We start from the raw sequence: 16,323 nt of genomic DNA on the forward strand, positions 1-16,323 counted from the left end.
AAACCCTATTTCTGCCGCTAGGTGGCCCGCTGGGCCCATAATTTGCACTACACAAAACCAGTCGCCCATACCGACATTGAACCCAATTTTCACCATCAAGATCGACCCACTATTAACACGGCTAGGTAGCTGAAAGAGTCGTTTAGAGCTTACGACATTAATTGATGGCGCCCGTGGTTCTCGTAGGAGTGGTACACAGGAGAAGCGGAAAATAAGCGGTGGCGGAACTGTGCGGCGGGCGATTTTAAAAAATCCGCATTTCGCAGAAATTAACTATAATTCTTGCGTTACAGAAATTACGTTTAATTGCGACAGTCGCCGACGAAAAATTGCCGTCGATTTAAAACGATCAAAATACATACACGAAAAATGAAAAAAAGAAGAAAAACGCCCGGAAGGAGCCGTCGATGATATACAAGGATTGTACAAATGAATATAGATGCAAAAACTCCACGAATCTCCTGAAATGACGTCATTAGTTTGCCTATCCTTAAAGCCGGGCGTGGGTCGGTCTCGTGTCGTGCGACCAGATTTCGTCAAGAGATCGGCTCGTGCGGACGCCGGACTTTACGGAAAAGAAATTTGATTTCGTACTTTTTTTTTAACATGGGATCCTTCCAGATCAACATTTCCAAATATAAGGAGTTTTCAAGTTGTTTTAAAGGAGAAAATTTGGAATTTCGAGGTATAGGTTCCGCATCACCTTCTTATCTCTTATATCCCGATTACCATATAGACTCCTCCCAGTACTGTTAACCTCGGTAAACCATTAATTCAGTGGGTTTTTTTTAAAGCAAATTGTTATCCTTAAGATTACTGTAAAACTCGATTGCTAACCGCTTAATAGAGTAAAAACAAGTCCAAACTGTACCTATTTAGGCATAGTTTACTGTACAACTATACAAACTAGACAAACACTTCTAATCGCCTATTCCTCAAAATGAAGGAGTTTTAAACACTTTCGGGCAATATCACGTATCGTTTAGAAGAAGTTTTGGGAATTTTGCTCAAATTAAAGCAGTTTCAAGAAACCACGTTTGAAAGTATTTTCAGTTTAGAAGGTGTTTGCAACGAACCGAGGATTCGCAGGGACCCCGCAACAATTGGACAGGACTACTACTTGATAATGATTTGTAAACTTATCGGGTATCATACCAAGATAGATATTAAAACAAACAGAACGATGACCCATCGGGAGTCATCGAATATCGACCGTGGTCGACTCACCCGAAAGATGATAGCAGTCGACACGAAATCCGCCGACATCATCAAATGATGCTCGTAGATTAGCCTCTAGCCTCCTTTCAAGAGAAGAATGCTTGTCTCGAATTCCCCTGTGAATTCAGCGATGATATCATAGCACGGAGACCTATTGAGCTATTCGATATCACAGTGAAGTTATCATTATGGGGTAGAGAGGAGAGATTTGTTAACTGCTGACATCTTTTCTAGAAGCGTCTTTCATCTAAATTCGCGTTGTCTTAGTCTTTCGATACATACTTAACTCTGCTTGTAAGTATATAGGAATGCAGAGTATTCTAATCGCACGAGTTGATTATTGATCTTTTTTTTTAATACGCGATTTAAGGCGTCACAAGTTTAAGGTCACCACCGACGCTGAACTTTTGACGGATGTTGACTGAGTGTGTCTTCGTCACCACACGATATGTATACATTGTACAGTGAATATAAATTCTATAATCTAGACGGTAATCGAACTAAAATCTGACACCAGACGGCACTGAATGTTGACACCGCAGGGCGTACTTCGGTTATCGTTCGAGTGAGTCGACTATTCGCGAACTGTGAACGAAAGTCCGAACGAAAGTTCGAAAATAGCACGGTCGCCGTAGTTCGGTCCTATCTAGCTCCAAGGTTGCCTATACTGTACAGCGTAAGATTGTACAGAACTAATGCGTCCTCATTTCCGACAGCAGGGGCGGTACCAGGCTGGAGGAAATGGGGTTCACGACACTTTATCGTCGTGGTCGGCGTCCTAGCGAACACCAACGAAAGCGTGGTGCACTTACAGGGGTCCTCCCACAGAAAATCTAGGTACATTTTAATGCAATTTCAGTGTGCCTTTAAGACTCACGTCGTACATCATTATGGGATGGAATTTTAACTCCAGTGATTTTCGAAAAGGCACTTGGTCATAAAAGGGGGTTCGAACTCACTCTGGATCCGCCACTAGACAGCTAGTCGCCTAATTTACAAAAATCCCAATGCGCCTTGGTGATACGTTCATGTTGAAACCAAATGACGCTAGGTACGCTTATAACATATACACAAAACAAAATCTGGGCGTCCTGACATTCGAAATTACAATACTTAACACGAAAAAAGATAAAACACGGATACGGACACGGGCACGGACACACGGACACAGGCTTACTTACCATTTTTTTGACTTGCGTTGTTTTCCCGAACGTGAGGTTCTGGTTAATGATCAGCGTTGATCCGTCCGTCGTCGCTGCAACTCGACAATCGACGATGGCAACGTCACCGCGCGTCTGTGTCAACGCCGCGTTGATCGAGCTATACGGTAAACAATAACGATAGAAGACTGGAGTAAAAATTTGATAGGGGAAAATATTAGCTCTTTTCAGATTCGAAGATAGCTGGCGACTAGTATATATACATATCTAACATAGGAATTGTTATTCAATTCATGAAAATATCTGAGACATATTTCGAATTCTAGGGCGTTTCATCAGACCCATCCGATTGGCACGCTGCCAATTTATTTCACCCTTGGCTCTGGGGGATTGTAATGAGAATCACGCGATGAATCCGCCTGATGTCGTTGGCCACACCCAAACCCCCGTGACGAGCTCTGACCAGGAAAGGGAACAAATATTCCTCTTCGCTAAATACAATATAATTTCCAGAAACTTTCGACCATATATATACGAACAACAATCTAAATTATAATCTCGTCTCAAGCGTGACGTCATAATGTAGGGCGCTTAAGCGAAGGATGATAGCGAAGAAGGATAGTGAAAAAAAATGAGCGAGAGAAACCTTTGCAGGGCGAAAAAACGTACGGGTACGAGGGCGAGCTAGAGGCAAGAGGTAGTGGGGAGAGAGGGTGTAGGGCAGGTACGAAGAGAGATAGTGAGGAGACCGATTAGGAGAGTGAAGGAAGAGAGTGAGAACTATTACAAAGCGCACCTAGGTTAGGTACCATATTATGACGGCTAAGACTTACGACCAGTCTAAGACCAACTTACATGTAGTTTTATACCCAATCTAATAACTAATGATCACACTAAAGATCTAAGATCGCTTTTGGTTGGACTTTAGTCGTCCGGTGCACGGCAGAAAGTGTAACAAAACGGCTATAGACAGGAAACATCGTTACCGGGGATAGACAAGAAACACCGTTCGGAAATTCTTTGCGCTCCACATTCAAAAATAACGTAACCGTTTTCAGGTTTCTTTCCGCCAATGGCAAACAACAATCACCGTCATCATTACAAATGACGTTTGCAGTCGGTGCGCGGATTTCCGGCCCGTCACGTGACACGTCTCCCGGAGCCAGCGGTAGCTTTATTTCGTGGTTGTAGTTCGTCTGTCGTCGTGGATTATATAATTGAGAGACGGCCCCGGAGTGGGGGTATAATTGAGATACGGACCCGAGGGAGGGCGAATTTCGTCGTGGACGAGCGTAATTTCGGTGAAAATCGTCTGCGCTACTGCGAGTGACGAGATCAGACGGAAGTGTTCTTTTTTTTCGACGCCGTAAAAACCGTTACAATAATGTTTATACACATTGATAACTACAACGCATTATTATATAAGGGGTTCTGTGTGAGTCGATGTGCATTTCGTCATCAATCTTGGCGTTTCAAAATAAACAATTACAACTAATTAATTTGGTTTTTATTTTGTAATTAGATATATTTTCCTAACTCTTATTTCAAATTTAATAGATTTTGATTATCGTTTTTGAGAGAATTGACTGGTTGGCGGCCGATTCAAATCAACGGGGAACGTACGACCTCCTGTGGCAGTCGCCGATTCAATTGTTAGCAGGCGAGGATCCACCAGGTTCGCACGTAGTTACTCGGTCTTCCGCGTTCGATTTCGTGTATATTTCTGTTGAATCTGAATGGACTTTTTCTTTAAGAAATTGAATTTTATGTATATATTTGGTGGGACCTGTGATATTATATGGATTCTGGAGCCTAAAAGTTCAGTTTTGAGTTCATCGAAAATGAACTAATTTTGACAACGTATAACATGCTCTTCACGCCATCTGGTGGGATAGCTGGTGTTGCAGTTCTCTATCATCGATCAAATGAAAATAACGTGATCCTCTTAAAATTGTATGATATCATTTATACTATATTGTCCATTGTTGACAATATTATATGTCTTTTTTTCAAGGCGCCAATAAACATTCAAGTTATATTAGTTTTTATGTTATCTTAGCCAATCAAATGGGTGGCTTCGCGATCGGTTATTTCCAAAAATAGCCGAACATGAGCAAATCGTGCTTTATTCATAGCTTGTAAATTCTATCCGTTCTCAACCCGGTTACCGGCTATAAATAACGAAGTGACGGTTAAGTGACGGTTGAGTTCAAACGTTCGAAATTAAAACGCATCGGCAACTCAAAAGACCGGTACAGGGATTGAACTGATGCGATAGTCATTGAAGACCCGGGTTTGCCTATTTCCGGCTCAGTAACTTCCGGAATTCGTTCGAAGAAGATACGGAGCTCTCGAGGAGTAATCGGTTTCGCGATCCCGGGCAATTTGTATAATGTTTGTAATAATCTTTGTTATAAGGGCAGCTACTAACTATAAAGTCTTTGACCAGACTCAGGATCCGTAAATCCATTAATTCATGAAAGAAGGTATCAGTATAGTGCTCATTTTCAGCGGCAGGTGGTTGCTTGGTCTGCTAACCCCAAGATGTAAAGGACGGCAGATGAGAGCCCCTATAATTTTCCCTATGACTTGCGCCTTTGGTCCTATCCCGAACTAATGGCCGCTTTTCCGATAATAAATCTCGTTATGACGTCATCAACTTACCGGTCTACACCGAAAAAGAAAGATAGGGTCTCTCCTTCCACTCCAAAAATTGCCAATTATTTTAAAGAAGATTCTTTTAATTCACCCCTTCGTTCAACTATTATATCTGCACTTCAATTTCCGATTTCAAAATCAAACCCAATTTCTTGAGATCCCTGTTCCTAAAATCAGGATCACGAAATAAAGGAATGAAAACTGCAGGATGGAGCGTGGGGATAGAGTGGCGTGGAGCATCGAGAGCGGAAAATGCGGAGCAAGGAGACAATGACGAGAATAGAGAAGAGATGCACAAACGACGTGAGTGACATAGTAAATTAATAAGCAAGCAAGGGCGTTTCACTGTTATTATGACGAACGCCTTTTACACGGGCGTGCGCGCGCGTGCAAACAAATGATTTCGTGATCGTCCGAAATTTTATATGGTTAATTATAGCCCCTGTCGTCCTTTAATGCACTGAAGTCCTTCGCGTTTGATTACCTTTGTCTATATAGATAAACGTATTCCCTTTGAAATGGTGGCAGTTGTATTTTTGTTGCTCTCAATTCGGCGTGCCTGTTGCATCGGACGGTATTTGGCTTTTCGACTTTCATCGATTTCAAAAGGCTTCTGTCGCGTCAAGCCGTTTAAAAACGACGTGAAATCTAACTTTTTCAACCCCCATTATTACAGTAAAATTTCGGTTTAGTTTGACTTGTGACGAAGCTTTCATTCTTCAGGGTAGGATCCAAGGGGTGGGTACAGGGGGTGAAATTTTACGGCATAATGAAATGTATTAAACCAATACATAAACAGAGTTTAAATTCATAAGCTCTTCTCTGCATTTCCAAAAGTGAGTTCATTTTTTCCGATTATATTTTGCTTCCGTGGTGCCATTGTAATTACAGTCAAAGTCCGTTATAACGACATCCCTTTTAATGCCACTGCTCACTCTAACGCCAACATTTCTCCGGAACAAATTTGCTCAATCTAACTCAAATTCAACGAGAGGCGCAGTGGCCGACTGGTTTAAGCTGCCGGTCACACTGATAACGCTAATTTCTTCATACCGCCAATACGCCAGCATGTTTTCGAATGGTCCCAACAGTGATATTATAACGAGCTTTTACTGTACGTGATCCCTCCCCGAATAAGAACCTATAACCGCTCCTGTTCTTTTTCATAAGCGAAGTTGAAAGCCGTCGATTGCCAGGGCGAGTGTGGAGTACCACTGCGAGAGGAAAGTTATACCAGGAAAATCCGGTTATTGATAAACAAATACGACAGAGAGGGAGAGAGAGAGAGCGAGGGAACAGGTTTTGTAAACAATAATTAAATCGGGACAATGTAAATTTGTTTTGCCGACTATCTAGCCAATTCAGTATTTAACAACGTGTCAGATTTGAGGGAGATTCGATCGTGTTTTCTCCAGGAGTTTGCCTCAAACCCTCCACACATCCTTCGCCATCTCTCCTCTCTTATCTCCCCATTTCCCTTGGAGTAATCAGACTGATTACTCCAAGCTCACACTACTCTTAATGAAATCATATCACGTGTAGTTAAAGCGTTGGGGCTCCACGCTGATTGGCTGCAGCAATGATCTTTCCGCGCTCGTGATTGGTGGGTCTAAAAATCTAACGCGCTCGATTCGAATCGTAAAACGACGATCTTATCAATTTGGATTGGCGCTTATTGTAAAAAAGGTGCAGAACACTATTACGACACACCAGGAACAAAATTCAAACGACACGCCAAAAAGGGCATGGTCTTATCGACGGGATGGACTCAAAATCTATCTTAATGTATATTTAAAACAATAGTCCATAAAATTGACACACGGTTAATTTATGAACGTTGACAGCCACAACAACCACAATTTACCTTGTTGATGAAATTGAATTAGCAACGGGTGTCGATTGGAGCGGACGAGAGAAAATGTATCGCTGTCGCTTATACCGCAGTGCAAAAAGTACAGACTTACTGCTGGTCGGTGACCGACTTGTCGTCACGCGAAATTACTATTTCCTAAGACACGAACGTTGTTGTCAGTTTCTCCGGCTGCTGACGCGCCGAGAGGGTTTTGTTATTTCACCTGCCACAAGCGGCGGAGACTGGATTGAACGCGATGCGGCGCGCGGTCACCTGTCGTCTGCGTCTCGGCCAACCGCAAACGATTACCATGGTAACGTCAGTACGCGCCGCGCGTAAGATGGCGTATAATCGAAATACAATAGAAGCCATTTCCGTTTTGCGGTGGCGCTTTTTAATGTCGGTTTGTTGTCATCATCGCCATCATCATCAGCTCAAGCGAATTGCTGACGAGAGGATTTGCGTGGAGGTCACAACGCACAGACACGGAGCTGATTTTTTTTTTCAAAACAGCTTTGGTTCATTTACCCGAGTGATTCGGTGTGATCGAAATGGCTAATCTGAAATGGAGTAGGCCAATAAATAAACCCAGGGGTGGATTTGGAAGGTGGGCTCGGGGTGCGGACTCATCCTGCCTATCTATCGAGATTGCTCGGTTTCGTCAAAACGGAGATTGTTAAAACCTGCTTCTTTACCACACGCTCGCACGGAACAGCTTTAGCTCAGTGATCGAATCCCTTGGCGGGCGAAGATGGATAGAGACATTTGGCATGACTGCATATCATTTCTTCTTTACCCTGGGCTTCCAATTTTGCTAATCTGAAACCTCTACTGTTTTGAAACTAAAGAATTGCCCCCTCATTTTTGTATTAGGTAACCCACCGTATACAATATATGGACTAAACTATAGAGTTTTGTAAAGTACTTCAGCCCCGGATCAGATTCATATCTACCTCCGCGCTGTTCACGTGTCGCGCGCGCGCGAGTAGCAAACGTTAACTTCAACCGAACGATAAAAAGTACGAGAAAGCAATCGTGTAATTTGATCCGACAGCGACGCAGAATTTCTTCGCTTTTCATTTCGCTAATGGCTGGTTGTTTAGTGTTGTTTGTCAGAACTGTGTCGTTCTTATCGACCGACTTTCTCTCCAAACGGAACTCAGATTAAACGACAGACGATCGGATCAATCAGCCAAACGTTATGATCAAATTGTAGTTATCGTTACTAACGAGGACCTTCTCAGTCTCGTTGACCATTGGTGGATTTAGGGGGAGCAGCGTGCCCCCCGTAAAAGTGCCAGGAAACAATTCTGGACGGACTTTTTTTTATCAGATTGTGTCTTGAAATATTTTTTTTTCTTATTCTCACTATTGAAAAAAAGGAGTTCTCACGTAGGATTCAGTATTCTTAAATACTATTTTGAGTAAATGGAGAGTGACGGACACCCAAAATTCAAGGAAAATAATTAAGGCTAGCTATTTTTCCCTCGGGGTGCAAATGTAGATATGGTGTATAAAAAGATCCTGTTTTTAAACTATATCAGACTTAAGAAATTTATCTTTAGTTTTGTTGTGGAATGAAAGTGGATGTTAAGGATCAATTAGGCAAGCTGTTTGATTTTGTCTCTAGGTGCAAATGTAAATACGTTGTTTAAAAAAGATATTCGATTTCGTAACATCTCCCAATTGATCTCTACTGGTTTTTTTTTGCCTGAAAGTTGATGGCTGTGTATCTAGAATCACTGTGTATTAAGGACTTCAAGATGCATCTCGAGGGCTAACTTTTAACTACGAACTCCTTCCCGCTTTATCGCACACCCAAGGGGCATGTGTTGCTAAGCCATGGCTTCGATTTACGACCAGTCTTAAGTCAACTGGGCCCAGTATTTCGGACACCGAGTCAAGGGCAACACTGCGTTTGAATAAGACCCGTGTTGGAATTTAAGGGTTTTCGGTCGTCGGTGTGACTCGTGACGAAAGGCTGCATCTTGTGCCGATGTTTTTTTACAGTGACACGATCTAAACTATACGTACTAATTTGCAGTAGGGAGGTTTCCGCTACTGGAAAGGCGCGCGGGAGTGTGGGTTGAGGAGATTGGAAAGAGGAGGGGTATAGGGTGAGTAGGAGAGAAGGATCTCAGTTTTAAACTGGAGAACTTAAAGTCGAGGTTCTGAAAGATTTGCAATTCTAATCTGCACAATTGTAAATAGTTTGAACACCTTGTTTCTTCGATTGTGGTGTTCACCGATATTATTAATCTGCCGGTTTACTGTAAATAGGCTGAGCCGGAAGTTCGGGATTCACACGTTTACCGTTACCATGGCAACGATGTTGAGGCCGACGTCGATGTCTGTCTCGATGGCAGACGAACTTCGAGTTGTTTTTTTTACACTGTCTACGTTTTTTATCATGAATTTCGTTTGTCATTGAAACCCGGCAATCGAGGAACTAGGTGTGCTCGTGAGAAGTCAGTCGTCTTGTATTTAATGACAAATACTAATGCTTCTGTGGTAATCGTGGATCCACTAGGTGGCGATAATGTTCGATCATCGTTATTTTAGGATTGAAAATGTACTTCTTACATTTATTACATGCCCGAGCCTGCTCCAAACAAACTGATAACCATGAATAAGAAACTAGGAGGATTTGAGATTTGGAGATCGATCGATGTAAGCAGTCCATAGGTGTTCCTACTGTGTGTGGAAATGTACGTGGAATCATTCACCCAATGAAGCTACTATTCACTAGTAAATCTTGGAGTAATCATTGAATTACTCAATGATTACTCCAAGAGTAAATCAAGTACTACTTGTCCCGTTATTTCAGATAATTATTGTGGGAACTCTCTCATATATTCATCTTACACTGATATTTTTTGTAAGTAAACAAGCCAGCCTATTATAAGGCTTACAAGACGCATTGATAGTATATCTCTATCTTGTGTCTTCCTACTCATCATTTATGCAAATAGGTCTACATAGATAGCAGTTAGGTGTACAACTATGTAAAAACGACGCGCAATTTACTTATATAATACATGATAATATTTACAATAATAGCACTTATAATGATGCGTTTAGATGCTATTGGTAATTTTTAGAGACGCGTGCAATTATCATTCTTTAGTCATCCATCACCAAGGCGCTAATATAAGTATTTATAAATAAATAAATACTAATACTACTAATATTGTTGTCAACTATCAGACGAAATCGTTTTGAATTGATTCATGCGCGTTTTTAATTTTCGGCGTTTGTTTCGCGCGGCCAGAATTCGGTAAATTTTCGTTTGCCGTACACACGACGTCAGTTGGGACTCATTGTTTCGGAGGACATCGACGTCGATATTTCTTTGTCAATACAAACGCACATAGCTGGATTTTGTCATCGCAGACTAAGCCTGGTAAAGTACGTATTCTTTTTTTTATCTGGAAAAGTTAATTAATTATTACCGCGTTTGGGACGGAGAAAATCTTTCTATTCTTTATCTGCGACTCTTATATCCCAGCCACGAGCGATCATGAACAGTGTTCTTCGAATGGCAGGCACAGAAAAATGCCTACCTACCTGATTGTGCCATTAATTGAGTTAATTTTTGTATATCATCGGTGCCTGGAACGCTGGGAGCGTGTAAAATGTATGAACTCAAACGGTAAGATCTGTATTGTTTGGCTTTTTTTTTACCGAAAACGAATGGAGAACAATGAAAAAGTCAATTGACTTGGAGTTGATTCAGATTCAGATTTACATTTATTGCTCCAGAAATCATAAAATTTTTTCGAGTACAGGATACAAAAAAAATAAACAGTTATACAATTATACAAATACAGTTACTCCAGATTCCGATGAAAATTGTGAATTACAGTCGAGGCTCAAACCTAAGACTATATCGTCACGTATGATTTCCATTACTTCAGACCATTACAGGCTGATTATGTCGGTCTCATAGTGAGGCTTACTCAATATGATCAATCTTAAGCTAAGTTTAGTTCTATATTTAAGCTAGCAACTTAAGACCGACAAGTCTCTCAGTTATTTTGGATATACATCGAATCTAAGACCAGTCTTATGTTTCAAGATCACCATAGGACTTAAGTTACGACTCGACTGGCCGAAGTCCATAAAACTGATCCCGGTTTGAAACTACGTCCTTTTTCGGTTACTAAGTTTTACGTGTTAGAATTTTCATTGATAACGAATTAGTGCTTGCCCTTAATAGAGCAAACTATCCGTTGCACTTTTTTTCAGACCGTGTACAGGATGTCGAGATTGCTGGCGCTGGTTCTTGCCTGTGGACTTCTCGTCCACGCGCATGCCGGTAAGTATAGTCACAAAGATGATGATAATTTTGGCAATAACGATAATGTTTCGTTTGAATTATCAAAAGAAAATAGTATAAAACAGCATTTCATGAGTAAGAAAATAAAGAAATTGATGTAAGACACATTGAAACCCAAACATTGTCTGCTCTCAGCACGCTTCATGTTGTTGCTTCTTTCTGACTACAAAGCCTCCTCTAACTTTTTCGGCAGATAGATGTTTTGTTTGCAAGCTGAGAAATACTGACGCAACCACAAACGTTTGGATAAGTCTCTAAAATTCATGTTATTTCCATTCGTCGCTTGTGAAATTTTCATCTGGGAAAAGATTAGTCACTAATGTTTACGCGGTGTTACGACCTTGAACCTTTGTTTTCAGTCGTCGCTGACAGGCGCAGACGATGACAACGTCAGTGATTTCTCCCTTTACTCCCTTCTCTCTCCCTCCTCTCGATGCTCACACATCTCACCTTAGAACACCTTGCCTCCCTGGCCTTGTCACCCTTTCCTTATCTCCTCCTTCCTCTGTATGTACATCGATCTCTATGTCTGTCATCATCTTGTCCGGCGCCGTCTTATTCTCACCTCCCTCCCCATATCCTTCTTTTCACTATCTCACTTACTTATACCCTCTTGGTCCACTCTGTCCCCTCTTTCTCTCTCTCGTCGGTTTCTCATTTCAATCATCATGTAATAAATTCACACCATGATCTGACATTGCGATGAAAAGCCGTTTGTAAAGCTTATATGTATTATGAACGTATTATTAACGTATCATGAAATATGCATTTTCAGTTGTTGCGGGAATTCAACACAGTATGTAAGTAATTCAAAACTTCGACGACGACGCCAAATAAAAGTTATTAAAAAAGTATAAATCCATCTTTCAAGAAAAAAAAAACAGGTTCCTTCTGAGAAATTCAACAATCAATGACTGGATTTCATAAGATATTTCGGTTTGTTTCAGGGATGAGGCGAACGGTATTTCTAAGAGAACGGCAGAATTCGCAGAAGAGAAACGCGACAACCAAGATAGGTAAATACCGAGATCATTCAAAATTCAAAATTCCATTCCATGAAAATAAGAAAAGATGGCTGCCTTCTTAAATACCGCTAAGAAACATTAATCTTAAAAAAACGCCGAGACGATAACGCATCACTGCATCATCATGTATTCGCAAGTAGGTTTGTTAATACTACTACTATGCAATATTACTGTTGCAATCCACCCATGGTCTCTAGTGTATAGTCAACCTTACAAGTTTTTAATCTTAGAATAGAGAATTGCCCCTCTAATAATTTTAACAAAATATGTACCCCACGTGGGACTGGAACCACTAATCTGCCAGAGGGTACCAGAACCAACCGCGCCACTATCTTGTACAATATTATACATGCTTTAAAAAACGGAACTGGACAATGCTACCAATGCAAACAGGGATATTCGTCAGAATTGCTAGCTTAGCTAAAACCGATTTATAGATTGAATAAGTCATAACTGAAGTTCTCGCAGAAGAACTGTGACTTATTTATTTTTGGACGTGATGAATAATGATATTTTTCAATCAAATATGTATCACAGGATAAAATCCAATTGTTTATATTTTGCTCCAACCATTTATACAATTCCAGGAGGTAAAAGCCTTACAGAGCGAAAAGAAAGATGAAAAAATTCTAAAAAATCAGCTAATTTAGGTGCATTTATTGTATAGGTACTACCGTACGTGTCAGTTGCACGGTCTGGTCTTTTGCGATAGCTTGTTTTCATTGTCAGACATTCATTCGTGAAATTAAACTGCGCTGATGATGTACCCGCTCTTTCTCGTTTGTTTCATCAGGAAATTGGACCTTGAGAAAACTCAAGAAGGCGTCGAGACGGATGACGACTTGGCGTTAGACGCGGATAAACGAGCTTGTCGGCTGTACGGTCAGTCGTGCACCGGTACGATCTATGGAATGTGCTGCGGACGTTTGGTGTGTCATAAGCCGTACGCCGGTAGGTACGGCAGGTGCGCGTTGTGCAAAGCAGCCAACTTGGTGTGCCGGGGGGATTCTGAATGTTGTGCAAATCTGCGGTGTCAGAAGCAATACGACAGCAGATTCGGCAGTTGCGCGTCATGCAAAGTAGCCAACTCGATGTGCTGGAAGGATTCTGAATGTTGTGGAAATCTGCAGTGCAACAAGCAATACGCCGGACGATTCGGCAGGTGTGCACGGTGCAAAGCAGCCAACTCGATGTGCCAGGGGAATGGTGAATGCTGTCGTGGATATACATGTCGCTGGAACAGATGTAAGCCCATTTCAATTTTGAGGCGTTATATGATTTTGGGTCGAACCGAGTTCAATTTGTATGTATTTGTTTAATTTCACTGTAGGCTCAGGATTTAGTTTAACTCTGGATCCAGATCTACGGTGATTTAATTTGAGTTCCACGTTGTGAATTCATTTGGACTACCCGTTCTATTGGAACAGAACTTTGCACCACGGGCCGGTTGCATAGTCATGGCTTAGACTTAAGACCAGTTTAAGACCAACTTAGTTCTATAGCTAATCTAACAACTTGAGACCAGTCTTTAAGATTAAAAACCACTTTGGACTAAGGTCGCGACTGTGCAACTGGCCCCTGTATTATAAGAAGCTTAATATAGCGAAGAAAATGCGAAATGCATTGGAAAAAACGGAAACCAGATACTTTACCACCAGAGTAACAGAACCTGTGCTTTGTGTGACAGCTTTTCTGATCGGTCGGCAAGGCATTCAAAACTTATTCTCTGATTGAGTAAGTTACAGCCAAAGTTATCGTTCAAATATGTTAGACGAGATGAATTCGAATATCAGCTCGTCGTTTGACCATTGTTTGATTCGAGCACGAAAATGTATGAAGCAAAAGTATTATTTATGACATTTATTCTTTGTAGGCAGAAGATCGACAAGCTTCAGCAGTGAGTCGTGTAGGTGTCGCAATGGGAAAAGTTAAAATCGTAACCACTTTAAATCTCCCCACCCCATGCTACGGGCCTGTAACTTCAATTCAGAATGGTGCTAGACGGTGTTAGATTTATTGCAGAACAAAATATAGCTTAACCTGGTCTTGCCTTACCTGTTATTACATGAGTTTAACATGAGATAAATCCAATAGTGGAACTGCTCGAATTAAAGCCAAGAAGAGAAGTTATTCAAAGGAATGAAATTCGAAAAACTGTATAGAATATACATAACAGAACGTGTTTCTTTTACCTTTATGTAAAGCGTAGGAGATTAGAGGAAGAATTAATAACTACAGAATATCAATAAGAACTTTAAAAAGGTAATATGATATTAGTACCACGAACTTCATAAAGGCTTTTCCTCTGATTAAGATATAAGTAATACTTGATCTCGATTTAGATTTAATCATTTACCTGTGAAAATCCTCCGACGCTGGGAAACATACGTAGCTATGGCCGCCATGGCGTCATCATCTTCGCATTTGCATTAAGAAATCCGGCATCACGTGGGAAGGGCATATCCAGTTGACAATTGATATCAAATGACAACAAAAAACGATCTGAAATTTTCAGCGATTATCATTTCGAGAGAAAAAGTCTTTGTGAATATTTTTATGTATGATAGAGGATGATGTACATGCAGACGAAATCATAAATTGAAACATTGTAACGTGACATCTATTTTTTTTCAGCAATAGAATGAACTTGGTGGTAATTTCAAAATTCACAGATACGTATCAATTCCGAATGAAATGTAATCAAAATAATGTATTCCATTGTGAAAATAAAGTAGCTACCGACAAGAAGTTTTCTTCAACTGAATATCTCCTTCATAATTCAATTCAATCTATCTTTCACCGTAACATACAGTTAACATCTCTAGTCTAAATTGGGCACGTTTACCTTAAAGTTTCTGGTTACATTTATCAGCGCGAAAGTAATTTCATCGATTTCCATAGATGGTGATTTTTCCAGCAGCTTGCCAAGGCCTTGTACAATCTTACGGGATTTCATACTTTCGTTTCTCTCGTACCACTTGTTGATTTTTTTTGGTGGATATTTGATTATCCAAGATGCTTGGTCGTACCTGGGATGGAGGTTAGCAGATCAGGTTTGACAACCCGCTCTTAAAGGATGCTTAAGAGTGGGCCTCAGCGACTATAGCCGAAAATGAATTCCAAAGTGGTATATTACAAGGGAAAAAGCTGTACTTTAAACTGTCTGTTGATGTAGAGTAGGACAGAAACCTTATACTGTGGGGAGATAAATGATGAATTATCTTAATGGTAATTAAGTCTACTAAATGATAAATTATCTTAAAGAACATTGTCAGCTGATGTTTGTAACGGCGTGACTGTTGGGTTTCCCATACCAGTTCACAACGCATGTCAGACACACTGTTGTCTTTGTGATATCCGTTAATTGCAAATCGTGCTGCCCTTCGTTGAACCATTTTGGCTATGTTGGTGAGTGATGAATGCTAGGGGTTCCAGATGGTATCACAGTATTCAAGGTTTAAACGAACTAGGGAAACCTAGGCTTTGGTTTTCGTATCCCTGCTGGCGTTCCGTAGATTACGTCTCAAGAATCCAAGCATGTTAGACGCCTTCTAATTTGTTATGTGGTCGATATGGGATTTCCCCAAGAGACTCCTAGATATGCTGAAGTCTTTTAAAGGTTTAATTTAATGCATTTCAGGTTTTAGTCTGCTTGTCTAGGTTTTATGGATCGTTTGACTCGCAGGATGCTGAATTTCATAGGGTGAAATTCCATCCCCCAGGATGTTGCATTCATCATGGTGCTTCAGCACATGACACACAGCCACATGCTCTAGAAGCTTGCAGTTTAGGCTTGTCAGGGAAACCGGTCTGTAGTTAGATGGGTCCTGCCTTGCACCCTTTTTAATAGATATGTGGAACCTTTTCTTTCTTGAGGATTGCTTGAATAGCCTGGTCATGATTGGTACTATCAAGATCCGTGTAGATATAATTTCCGGCCGGGCCATCCCGCCAGGGACCTTCTTAGGATTTATGGTCCGAAGTAACTGGACCCCTTCTTCTGGCTTCTTTTGTGAAGATGAGAGTCATGTACTGTCTATTCAGGATGTTGGCCTCGTCTCATGCTGTGTT

At 40.9% G+C, this 16,323-nt stretch overlaps 1 protein-coding gene across 1 annotated transcript; it reads left to right on the top strand.

Moving 5' to 3' along the window:
• The first annotated feature begins 10,229 nt into the window (after window positions 1-10,229).
• On the top strand, window positions 10,230-14,904 carry LOC141910126 (uncharacterized). Its single transcript, XM_074800843.1, has 8 exons — window positions 10,230-10,296; window positions 11,137-11,206; window positions 12,003-12,027; window positions 12,175-12,243; window positions 13,046-13,497; window positions 14,126-14,158; window positions 14,457-14,514; window positions 14,887-14,904. Exons 2-7 carry the CDS (start codon window positions 11,149-11,151, stop codon window positions 14,459-14,461), a joined length of 642 nt encoding a protein of 213 aa, XP_074656944.1. The 5' UTR covers window positions 10,230-10,296; window positions 11,137-11,148; the 3' UTR covers window positions 14,462-14,514; window positions 14,887-14,904.
• Window positions 14,905-16,323: the final 1,419 nt, after the last annotated feature.

Source organism: Tubulanus polymorphus, chromosome 8 (genome assembly GCF_964204645.1).
Source record: "Tubulanus polymorphus chromosome 8, tnTubPoly1.2, whole genome shotgun sequence".
NCBI classification, from domain to species: Eukaryota; Metazoa; Nemertea; class Palaeonemertea; order Tubulaniformes; family Tubulanidae; genus Tubulanus; species Tubulanus polymorphus.

What these genes read in the sequence shown, in the direction of transcription:
- LOC141910126 (XM_074800843.1), top strand. Translation starts at nt 11,149, where the DNA reads ATGTCGAGATTGCTGGCGCTGGTTCTTGCCTGTGGACTTCTCGTCCAC. An exon ending in TCTCGTCCACGCGCATGCCG is followed by an intron (nt 11,207 to 12,002) that starts GTAAGTATAGTC and finishes ATGCATTTTCAG; the next exon opens with TTGTTGCGGGAATTCAACAC. An exon ending in AAACGCGACAACCAAGATAG is followed by an intron (nt 12,244 to 13,045) that starts GTAAATACCGAG and finishes TTGTTTCATCAG; the next exon opens with GAAATTGGACCTTGAGAAAA.